The 10,589-nt window shown below is 38.3% G+C and overlaps 1 protein-coding gene across 1 annotated transcript; it reads right to left on the minus strand.

Annotated features, from left to right (window-relative positions):
* Positions 1-912: 912 nt before the first annotated feature.
* LOC139881232 (uncharacterized) lies at positions 913-1,995 on the minus strand. Its single transcript, XM_071865742.1, has 2 exons — positions 1,824-1,995; positions 913-1,310 (listed from the first exon to the last, which is right to left on the minus strand). Exons 1-2 carry the CDS (start codon positions 1,993-1,995, stop codon positions 913-915), a joined length of 570 nt encoding a protein of 189 aa, XP_071721843.1.
* Between the last annotated feature and the right edge of the window lie 8,594 nt (positions 1,996-10,589).

Raw genomic sequence — 10,589 nt, forward strand, 5'->3', positions numbered from 1 at the left:
AGGGTGATAGGCACGAAGGTTGGTGGAGTGCCAACTTCGTGGAATCTCCTTGCCGTCCAATTCTTCCAAGCGATATGAGGCAGACCGAGAGATGCCTACGACTAGGTATGGGCATTCCTAGTTTGGGCTTAGCTTTCCCACTACTTCCTTCGACTTGGAAGCCTCCATTTTTCTAAGCATGAGATCTCCTACCTTGAATGCTCGACCGCGGACCCTCATGTTAAAGAACTTAGCGGTCAAAATTTTCTGCTCTGCGATCCTAGCGGCGGCATCATCTCAGACCTCAATAATGAGGTCAAGGTTGAGTAGGAGTCCCTCGTTCGGAATGGGGTCATAATGCTGAATGTGGAAGGAGTGAAGCTGAACGTCAACTGGAATCACGACCTCGACGCCATAAGCAAGCTTAAAGGTAGTCTGGCCGGTTGCAACCTTGGCGGTAGTCCGATAAGTCCATAGTACCATGGGGAGTTCATTGACCCATTCTTTCTTTGGCAAGTCTTTGAGTTTTTTCTTGAGTCCATCCAAGATCGAGCAATTTGTTACTTCCACTTGACCGTTAGCAGTTGGGTGTGTGACGGATGTGAACCTTGGTTCAATTTTATATAGCTTGAGGAAGTTCCGGTATGCCTCACAGTCAAACTACTTCGTATTGTCTGATACAATGAATCGAGGGAGCTCGAATCGGCTTATTATCGACTCCCAAATGAACTTCTTGATTATGCTGGGTAGTGCTCGGCCTCTACCCATTTTGTGAAATAGTAGGTTGCAACGACTATCCATTGTCTTTGACCCGACCCGCGAGGGAAGGGACCGAGAATGTCAATACCCCAAGTATCGAAAGGGATGGGTGACGTTATTATAGCAATTTCTTTTGTTATTTGTCTCGGGATGGAGGCGAATCTTTGGCATGCATCACATCAAGTCGAGAGAATCCTTGTGGATTGTCGGCCAATAAAAGCCTTGACGAAGTATTTTGTAGGCCATGGATCGGCCTCCCAGATATTGCCCGCATATACCCTCATATGTTTCCCGAAGGGCATAGTCAGTATCATCCGGGGCTAAGCATTTGAGAAACGGACCCGACATAGACCTCTTATACAGCAAACCATCAATGATTGTGTACTTTGCGGCTTTACGCATTAGCTTTTGGGCTTCGGTCGAGTCGTCAGGCAGAGTCCCATCCATGATATAAGTTCGGATTGGCGTCATCCAGTCATGAGAGAGCATGATCGGGGCGATCAATGGCACATCTATTGAAGGTTTTTGTAAGATCTCTGTGTAGACTGGCCGATCTATATCTTCGAGGTCACCTGAGGCCAACTTGGACAAGAGGTCGACCTATTGGTTTTGGTCTCTCGGCATGTGTAGGACCTCAAAGCTCTCGAACTGGCTGAGGAGAGCTTTGACTATTTTTAGATACTTCTCTATTCTTTCATTCCTAGCCTCATACTCTCCTATTACTTGATTTGGCACGAGTTGAGAATCGGTGTGAATCCGTATATTCTTTGCTCGTACACTTTGGGCTAAACCAAGCCCGACAAGCATGGCCTCATATTCGGCCTCGTTGTTGGTGGAGTTGAAGTTCAAGGCGAGAGCGTATTAGACGGGGAAGCCATCGGGGCTTATAAGTACGATGTTGGCTCCACTGCATGACTTGTTTGAGGCTCCGTCAAAGAATAAATTCCAATATTTAGCCTCCGGCCTTTTTCATCTGACAACTTGGGTGGGATTATCGGATTAGGTGTTCTCATCGTCGGCTCTGGACTTCTTGATCGACTCTTCGGGTATGGTACATTCCAGGATAAAATCTACTAAGGCCTGACCTTTCACCGATGGTCGAGGAAGATATGAAATGTCAAATTCTCCAAGATCTACTGCCCAATTGATCATTCGGCCGCTTGACTTAATGTCATGAAGGATTTTGCGAAGCGGCTGCTCCATAAGGACTCGGATCAAATGAGCCTGGAAGTAGGGACGGAGTTTCCTTGCTGACATTACTAATGCTAGAGCGAACTTCTCGACCTTTGAATACCGGGTCTCGGCACCTTGGAGCACCTTGCTCAGGTAGTAGATCGGCTTTTGGGTTCAACCTTCCTCTTTGACTAGGATGGCACCGACCGCCACCTCTGACACAACAAGATACATGAAGAGGGGCTTGCCCTCAATCGGCTTGGCTAGGAGAGCCGGCGGTGCAAGATATCTCTTCAGCTCTTGGAACGCCTCTTGGCACTCGGAGGTCCACTCGAAATCCTTCTTGAGGACATTGAAGAAAGGCAAGCACTTATCTCCCGATCGTGACATGAACCGGCCGAGAGCGACAATCCGACCTGTAAGACGCTAAACGCCTTTGGTATCGGTCGGCTCGTTCATGTCAATGATAGCCCGTATTTTATCGGGGTTTGCCTCAATCCCTCTTTGGGAGACCATCAGACCGAGAAACTTGCTCGACCTGACTCCGAAGGCGCACTTGGCGGGATTTAGCTTCATCCGATATTCGCGGAGTACAAAGAAAGACTCGGCAAAGTCGGCAATGTGGTCTTCTTTTCGGACGCTCTTGACGAACATGTCGTCGATGTATACCTCCATATTTCGGCCAATTTGACTTTTAAATATTTTGTTCACCAACCTCTGATATGTTGCCCCGACATTCTTGAGGCCGAAAGGCATCACAATGTAACAATAGAGGCCCTTATCGGTGATGAACGAAACCTTGGGGACATCCGACAATAGCATTAGGATCTGATTGTAACCCGAAAAAGCATCCATGAACTCAGGAGCTCGTGTCCGGCCGTGGCATCAATTAAGATATTTATCCGTGGAAGGGGATAGTGGTCTTTTGAGCACACATCGTTCAAATTCTTGAAGTCAATGTAGATGCGCCATTTTCTATTTGACTTCTTTAACATAACCGAGTTAGAGTTCCACTCTGGGTATAGAATCTCATCGAAAATCCTGCTTGGAGTAGCTTGTCGGCTTCTTCATCAACGGCAACCTGCCTCTTTGAGGGGTAGGCCCTCTTCTTCTGCTTGATCGGCTTTCGTGATGGATCGTCATTCAACTCGCGGACCATCACATCGAGATCAATCCCTGGCATATCGGTCGTGGACCAAGCGAAAACATCGTTATTTGTTTTTAAGAAATCGACTATGTGATATATACTCAGATAACAAATTTTATAACCACTATATGGCCCTTTCAGTACCGACCACTCATACTTTTCATATAAAACAAGCAAACAAAAATAATTGCATAATAATATTGTATTCCTGGAACTTTCTAAGTTTTAACTTTCTAGAACATATTGTATACGGAATGGAACCCCTAGAGAAAGAGTTTAGAGAGAACATGTGTCTTGGGTGCACTCCTTGAAATTGCAATTGATGAGTATATCTTGGAATGTTTCTTTTATTATCTCGTTTTGAAAAAATTTCTTTTATTGTCTGAAGGTTCAATCTTTCATTTTCTTTTTATCCATTTGTAGGATTTAACTGACTTCATAAAAGGAAATAGGGCCAGTGTTTTCCTTTCTCTCTAAAGGTTCCATTTTTACTTCTGTTTCTGTGTAAGAACCATAAGAGAAAATTGTCAACAGCCTCTGAAATGTTCTTTCTTAGGTTTACATTAGCCTAACCTATGTATTATTTGGCTGACTAAATCAAGGTCTTTTTTTTTAGAGAGAAGAAGAGAAGAGGAGCCTTTCATTAGCAATAATGCTACTTATTATTGTTCGGATGGAGAGCATTGATATTCATGTATGACTCGTAAAGACGGGGATTGCAGAGAATCCATGTTTTTACGGGGTCTAATCCACATCGGATTTATGATTTATTATAATGCATACATATGGTATGTATCTTTCACTCTAATTATTTTTACCAAGCTAAAAGTAACTTTATTTTATCGATATATTATATTTAAATTGATTTCAAAAAAAGGAAAACATCAAAACATTATTAAGATTATTACATACTAAACCCTCAACCTACCATATTATCTTTCATTCATCCTTAAATATTTTAATCATCTTCAAAATTGATCTTTCCCATGATCACCATTGTTTTGAAGCCTTAGACATCTTCATTAGTTCCATCTTCATTAGTTTCATTTTCGATCTCTTCAAAATCTAACACAATATTTTTATTCAATATCTTTTATGGACCTAATTTTCTTTGACATTTTGTGTAAGAGCTTAAATCCATACAGTTTTAATGAAAATATTATAAATTTGGCCCAAATTTATTTAAAAATAATTTGACGGTGAATCGTTTGTAACGTAAAATTCCAATCGCATAATTGAATCGTGAGATTCGTAGAACTTATATGGGATATACAGCCAAAAAAATACGACCCCTTGATACTTATCATTTTAACGTAAAAAGAATCAGATCGTAGGATTCAAATTATGTATCATGGATATACTTACAATTATGGTTATGCATTGTATATATACGCTTTATTTTATTTTTTGATCCTTGTACCATTCGTCCAACCCGTGATCTAGTGATGAATCTTTTAATGTGTATAAGCATCTGTCTCAAGTAAGCACTCGATACTGAAATCATATGGATACTTCAAAATCTTGACCATTGATTTCATAGATCAAATCCGGCTACTGTTTAGAAGATAATAACAAATGCAGTAAAACTAGATTCGATTTGTAAATACCAAACTAATTAGTTAAGACCATATCCCATCTTCTTATATTTATAGAGTAGCACCATACTTATTATTAGGTCATCTTCAATTACATTTGAATTTAGATATTGTTAGAGTTCAACATTTTATTTTATTTTACTTCTCGAAAACATGGGTGACTATGATTTCGATTTCGTCCATTGTGAAGCAACACAAGAAGAGACAGTATTGATTCATGAAGAGATTTTTGATTAACAGGAAAACCATGTGATCATTTGCATGAAGATCACCACTTTTGTGCAAAAAGAGAGAGACATAGACCATGAAGGTGAAAGACTATACCCAGATGTTCCAGGCTGGCCTTGTGAAAACACCATTTATGTCCGACTCGACCATCTCATGAACGAAACCATCAACGAGCAACTTCTCGAGAAGTTCGCCGCCAACATACTTTTCGAGTCTTACATGGTGGAGAATATTGTGGAATGTGCTGAAAACATGAGACGTGTCGATTCCAACAGGCGCAAGAAGATTCTGCACGTGAAGGTAGAAAAAAGGTTTTTTGATGGGGAGATGACAGATGAGAATAGTGATGAGGACGAGGATGAGGATAAGGAACAGGAAGTGGAAGAGATACCGTTGGCCAATATACCTGCAACTGTAGAAATGATAGAGAATTTGGCTGTGGTTAGGGTTACTGAAGAGTCTGCTCAGAGAGAGTGTGCGATATGTAAGGAGGAGATGTTGCTTGGCTCGGAAGTAACATCTATGCCTTGCTCGCATATTTTTCATAGTGGTTGTCTTGTGGGTTGGTTGGAGATCAACGATTCTTGCCCAATTTGTAGGTTTGAGATACCAAGTGTTTGATTAATTCTGGATTACGGAAAACATGAGCAGTAGATTATTGGTTTTTGTTTGTTCTCTTAAAAAAAAAATGTCAGGTTGCGTTTTTGATTGAGAATTTTATGCAGTAAGGTTTATTTTCGAGATGTGAAATTTGTTCATATTTTTTGCTGTCTCTCAATAAATGACTTTTAAGCTATTGGCAAAAAGAATAAGGTAAAATAAAAAATTTAACATATTTGAGCACTTTAACCCAATATTATCGTTATATTTATTTCTATATAAATACTCCATTTTGAATAATTAATAATAGATAAATATGTAATTTTTTCTATCATTACTTATTTCCATAAGATTCACAACTTTTATTGCGCGACACTTGAAGTAGACCGGAGGGAATATCCCGCCAAAATTTACTGGAAAATCGTAAACATATGTTGTAGTTGGAAGTTCAATATAATTACGAAGAAATTTTTTGATTCAATATAGTACAATGGTGAATGTTATCTGATAAAAATTCAGTTTGGCTTCCGTTATGATGCTTCAAATAATAATTTAAAAGTTTTATTTTGAGCTTAGCTTTCTTGACTTGAACCATTTTTCTGTCGGTGGCTCACTATTCTTCTTACAATTGCAGTCAACATTACTTAATTAGCAAGTACCCAAGTCGACTAACAAGTCTAATTTTTGTGGACTATATAATCTTGCTGTAGAAAAATTATAATTCTATAGTACCAAAGGCATAAGATGTGTTGCAACAAGTACTGTATGGAGTGCCTTGTTATTCAAAAAAAAAAGTATGGAGTGTCATGGAAATTGAGGTATCTATTTTTTCAAACTTGAACCTGCATTTTGCAAACATCATTCATCAAATAAACTCGGAGATTTCTAAAATATAAATAATTCATAATACCAATCTCAATAAAATCCGATTGTTGGTCGGAGTACGGCTAATTTTAATTATAATTTCATATCACAGAAAATTGAGAAAAAACATTTTAACTTTCTACACGAAAGCTCTAACATTCCTTCAAAGTTTTCGTCTTAATATATATATATATATATATTTTTCCAAGATAGCCTCATTTTTCATTCTACCCTGCCCAGGTCATGAGATGATTGAATAACATTACTCAAAGGTATTTGGACATACCCTGCACGACCTTCAATAAATTTAGTGGCTTGCAACTGCCTCTTTTTTGACAAACAAAACTTCAGTCAGTACAAAATCTGTTAGATAAATTCTGAGCTACCAATCGACAGCGAGTTCAAAATTCAGATGAAATCAATACAAAAACATTGCAACATAGTTCAAATTGCATAAAATCAACATAAATTGTAGAAAATTAAGAACTACTAAATAGAAAATGCACTAAAATAAAATTTATGATCATATCCTTCATATTGATGCGATTCTAACTTAAATCTAAAAGTTAATGTATGTATCTAAGATGTTTGGAACTTAATAAACTAATTTGGATAATCGGATTCTAAGGTTCACTCAACCAATAAAACCACGGTTATTTGAAACTAAGAAAAAGATGAACAATGGTGATTTTCAATTACTGCTACCATTCATAAAAAGGAAAGAGACGATTACAAGCGTTTATATAGGCGTCCAAAGTTTACTCTAAATTGACATGAAAATGGAAAAATGAAATTACAAGATGGATTTTACAAAACCAGAGAAAAGTAAAACCAAAAATTCAAAAGTAGAAGTGGTTTTCTTTTTGCACGATCTCTCTTTTGAATCTTCTCATGACCTCAGCTTGAATTTTCACCTTAGAGTAATTCACTACACTTTTACGAATTGGTAACACTGTAAAACAAGCAGAAATTACAGTTGAATCATCGTCTTCTCCAAATCGACAAAGAAACCATTTTTGTTGACTTTTTGCTTGACTTTTGTTCTAAGCTTGATCAATCACATAGCTACATTTGAACATCTTCGACATGCTTCTACTAACTTGAAAAATGCTTAACTTTATAGAAAACAATCTTCTAAAACGATTTTAATGCAAACTTGACTAAACTGAAAAAACAGAGCAAACCCACCAATGCAATCTTTAAACAAGATTTAGAAATCCAAGTTTAGCATTCAGACTTCATCAATGGACCTTCCTTAATGATTTTGAATCAACAGAACCAGCTGCAACAACTTCTAAAAAAACCCCAATCTCAATTCATAGTTTCCAACTCGAACACAAATTGTGAATTTCACGCCATGACAGACCAAAGTAAGCTTGCGAATCGCTTCATAGATACTAAACGAAACTACCCACTTCATCAATTTAATCTAATCTTATTCATATTACTGAACTGAAAATTTAAAACATGAACAGTAAATAATAACCCTAGAATTGGGAACTTTAGATAGAGAAAACCTCAGGTTAATTGAAAGGTATGTCGTTGATCACGACATTGTCCTGAATTTGATGGACGGTCGCCTGAGCTCCGACATTGAGTTCTCCGGCTGGTGGGAAGCAATCTTTGTTTCCTTCAGTCGGACCCCAAAGGTTTGCCGCAACTACATCAAGGTCCTTGAGTTTCTGACAATGTGTACTATCGCCCTTTCATAAAAATTCATCTTCTTCCCTATTGATCCTTCCAATGCCCAATTTTGCTTCCTGAAGATTCAAGAACTTCATTAATGACATCAAGGTCATCTTCCTCGATTGTCATTGTCTGTACTGCTTTCTTCTTCTCAATTTTGTTCTTGAAGCTTGGTTTCTTCTATTGCAAGTCACCGTCGCTACAAGCTTTCTTCTTCTCTTTCTTTGTTGCTGATACTCTTCCTTCAATGATTTCAAGTTCCTCGAGATGATCTAATCCAACAAAATCCTCATTCAAACCTCGAACAGAACAAGATCTTGTCACTAAAGGCCAATTTTCTAGTAGTGAGATGATCAACTTAGAGACTGTTGGGAATAAATGCCTTCTCCGAACTTAGTTACGGTTAGCAAGCTTCTGATATAGAAGATCCACCTAAGTGGCGACTATAGAGCAACACACTTTCACAATCAATCACAAAGTTACTTTGAGTCTTGCAACGAAATTATAGCAAAGATCGGAGCGAACCGACAATAATATGTAAACCGAATAATGCAAGCAATAATAAAAATAAAAGAAGACTCGATATTTAATGTGGTTTACCTCAAACTAGGGCTACGTCCACGGGCAGGGCTAGGCAGAAAAATCACTAGTAGAAAAAACGTACAATTTTATTTTTCTACTATCTACCCTTTCACTGGAGTATCGTAATTAGCTACCTAATTATGGAACCTATTTTCTGCCTCACTTACTCTTTTTCTCTAAAGAGTATTATAAAAAAACCTCTCTATCTAGCTTCTTTCTCTTTGCCCTCAATTGTGTTGTGTGTCTTTCAAAAGTGAAACTCCATGTCTATTTATAGGATAATTCTTCCATGTGAATACCATCTTGCATGTGCAAAGCTAATTAATTAGCCAAATACATGTGTCAAATCCTTGAGAAAAATTACACCATGCCTTCCATATCTTTCAACTATGTGGCTGCATATTTCTTTTCCTAGACAAGTAATTTTTCTTTTCACATTTCCCTTGTCTCTATACCGTCCTACATCATAGCAAACTAATAGCTTAAAGCCTATTCTTCCTTTTTGAGTTTTCAATGCTATTAGTTATGTTTGGGTTGCATAACTCATCAATCTCCCCCTGCAGCCCTAAGCGAAGGACATATGTTTAAACGAAATTTTAATGAGACAGCGTCATGCCGATCCAATTGGTGTTTCTCCCGGGTCATGACTTTCATAGTCATATAAGTTGTGTTCTTATCTGTATGACTTTTTTTCAAATAGAACAACTTGTCTTCAACTGCATGTGTGATGCAATGGTATCTCACATCGATATGTTTCGTCTGCGCATGGTACATAGTGTTCCGGCTTAAATCTAGTGTACTTTGACTATTGCAATAAACTATGTATTCTGGTTGCGACATACCTAATTCTTGAAGAAATCTTTTCATCCAGAGCATCTCCTTGCCAGCTTCCGTGGCTGCTATGTATTCAGCTTCAACAGTAGATAGCGCCACACACTTCTGTAATTTAGACTGCCAAGAGATAGCTCCCCTGCAAATGTAAACACGTAGCTTGAAGTAGACTTTCTACTATCAGCATCTCATGCCATATTTACATCAATGTACCCTTCAAGAATTACTTTCGACCTTCCAAAACTCAAGCATAACTTGGAGGTCCCTCTGAGATATCTGAAGATCCATTTCACAGCTTCCTAATACACCTTTCCTAGATTTGACAAATACCTGCTCACTATGCCAACTGCAGCAATATCTGGTTTCGTGCATACCATCGCATACATCAAGTTTCTGACCGCTGAGGAGCACGGTACGTTAGCCAATTCATTCTTTTCTTCCTCCATTATTAGACAAGCTCTCTTAGTGAGCTTAAAATGAGAGGCGAAGTTGAGACTGGCTTTGAGTTCTTCATATTGAACCTCTCAAGTACACATTCAATGTAATTTTCCTGTGACAACCATAGCTTTCGAGTCTTCCGATCACGGATGATGTCCATCCCTAATATACGCCTTGCCGATCCCAAATCTTTTATCTCGAATGCTCCTGAAAGATCTAACTTTAACTTGTTGATCTCCTTGATATCTTATCCCACGATCATCATATCATCAATATATAGGAGAAGCATGATGAATTTTCCGTTGAGAAATTTGAGGATGTATATACAATGATCTGCCTCCGCCTTGTTGAAGCCATGACTCATGATGAATGAGACAAATTTCTTATACCACTTACGAGGCGCCTATTTCAATCCATATAGGTTCTTCTTCAACTTTCATACCATTTTCTCTTTCACTTTCACCATGAAGCCTTCAGGTTGCTCCATATAAATCTCCTCATCAAGATTAACATGCAAAAACATAGTCTTCACATTGAGCTGCTCTAATTCATAGTTCAGACTAGTTGCTAACCCAATTACAATTCGTATAGAGCTCATCTTCACCACGGGTGAGAATATCTCGTCAAAATCGATTCCTTGCTTCTGTCCAAAGCCCTTCACCACGAGACGGACCTTGTACTTTATCAGCTTGTCACCTTCTTTCTTC

This window comes from Rutidosis leptorrhynchoides, unplaced genomic scaffold (assembly GCF_046630445.1).
Source record: "Rutidosis leptorrhynchoides isolate AG116_Rl617_1_P2 unplaced genomic scaffold, CSIRO_AGI_Rlap_v1 contig133, whole genome shotgun sequence".
NCBI classification, from domain to species: Eukaryota; Viridiplantae; Streptophyta; class Magnoliopsida; order Asterales; family Asteraceae; genus Rutidosis; species Rutidosis leptorrhynchoides.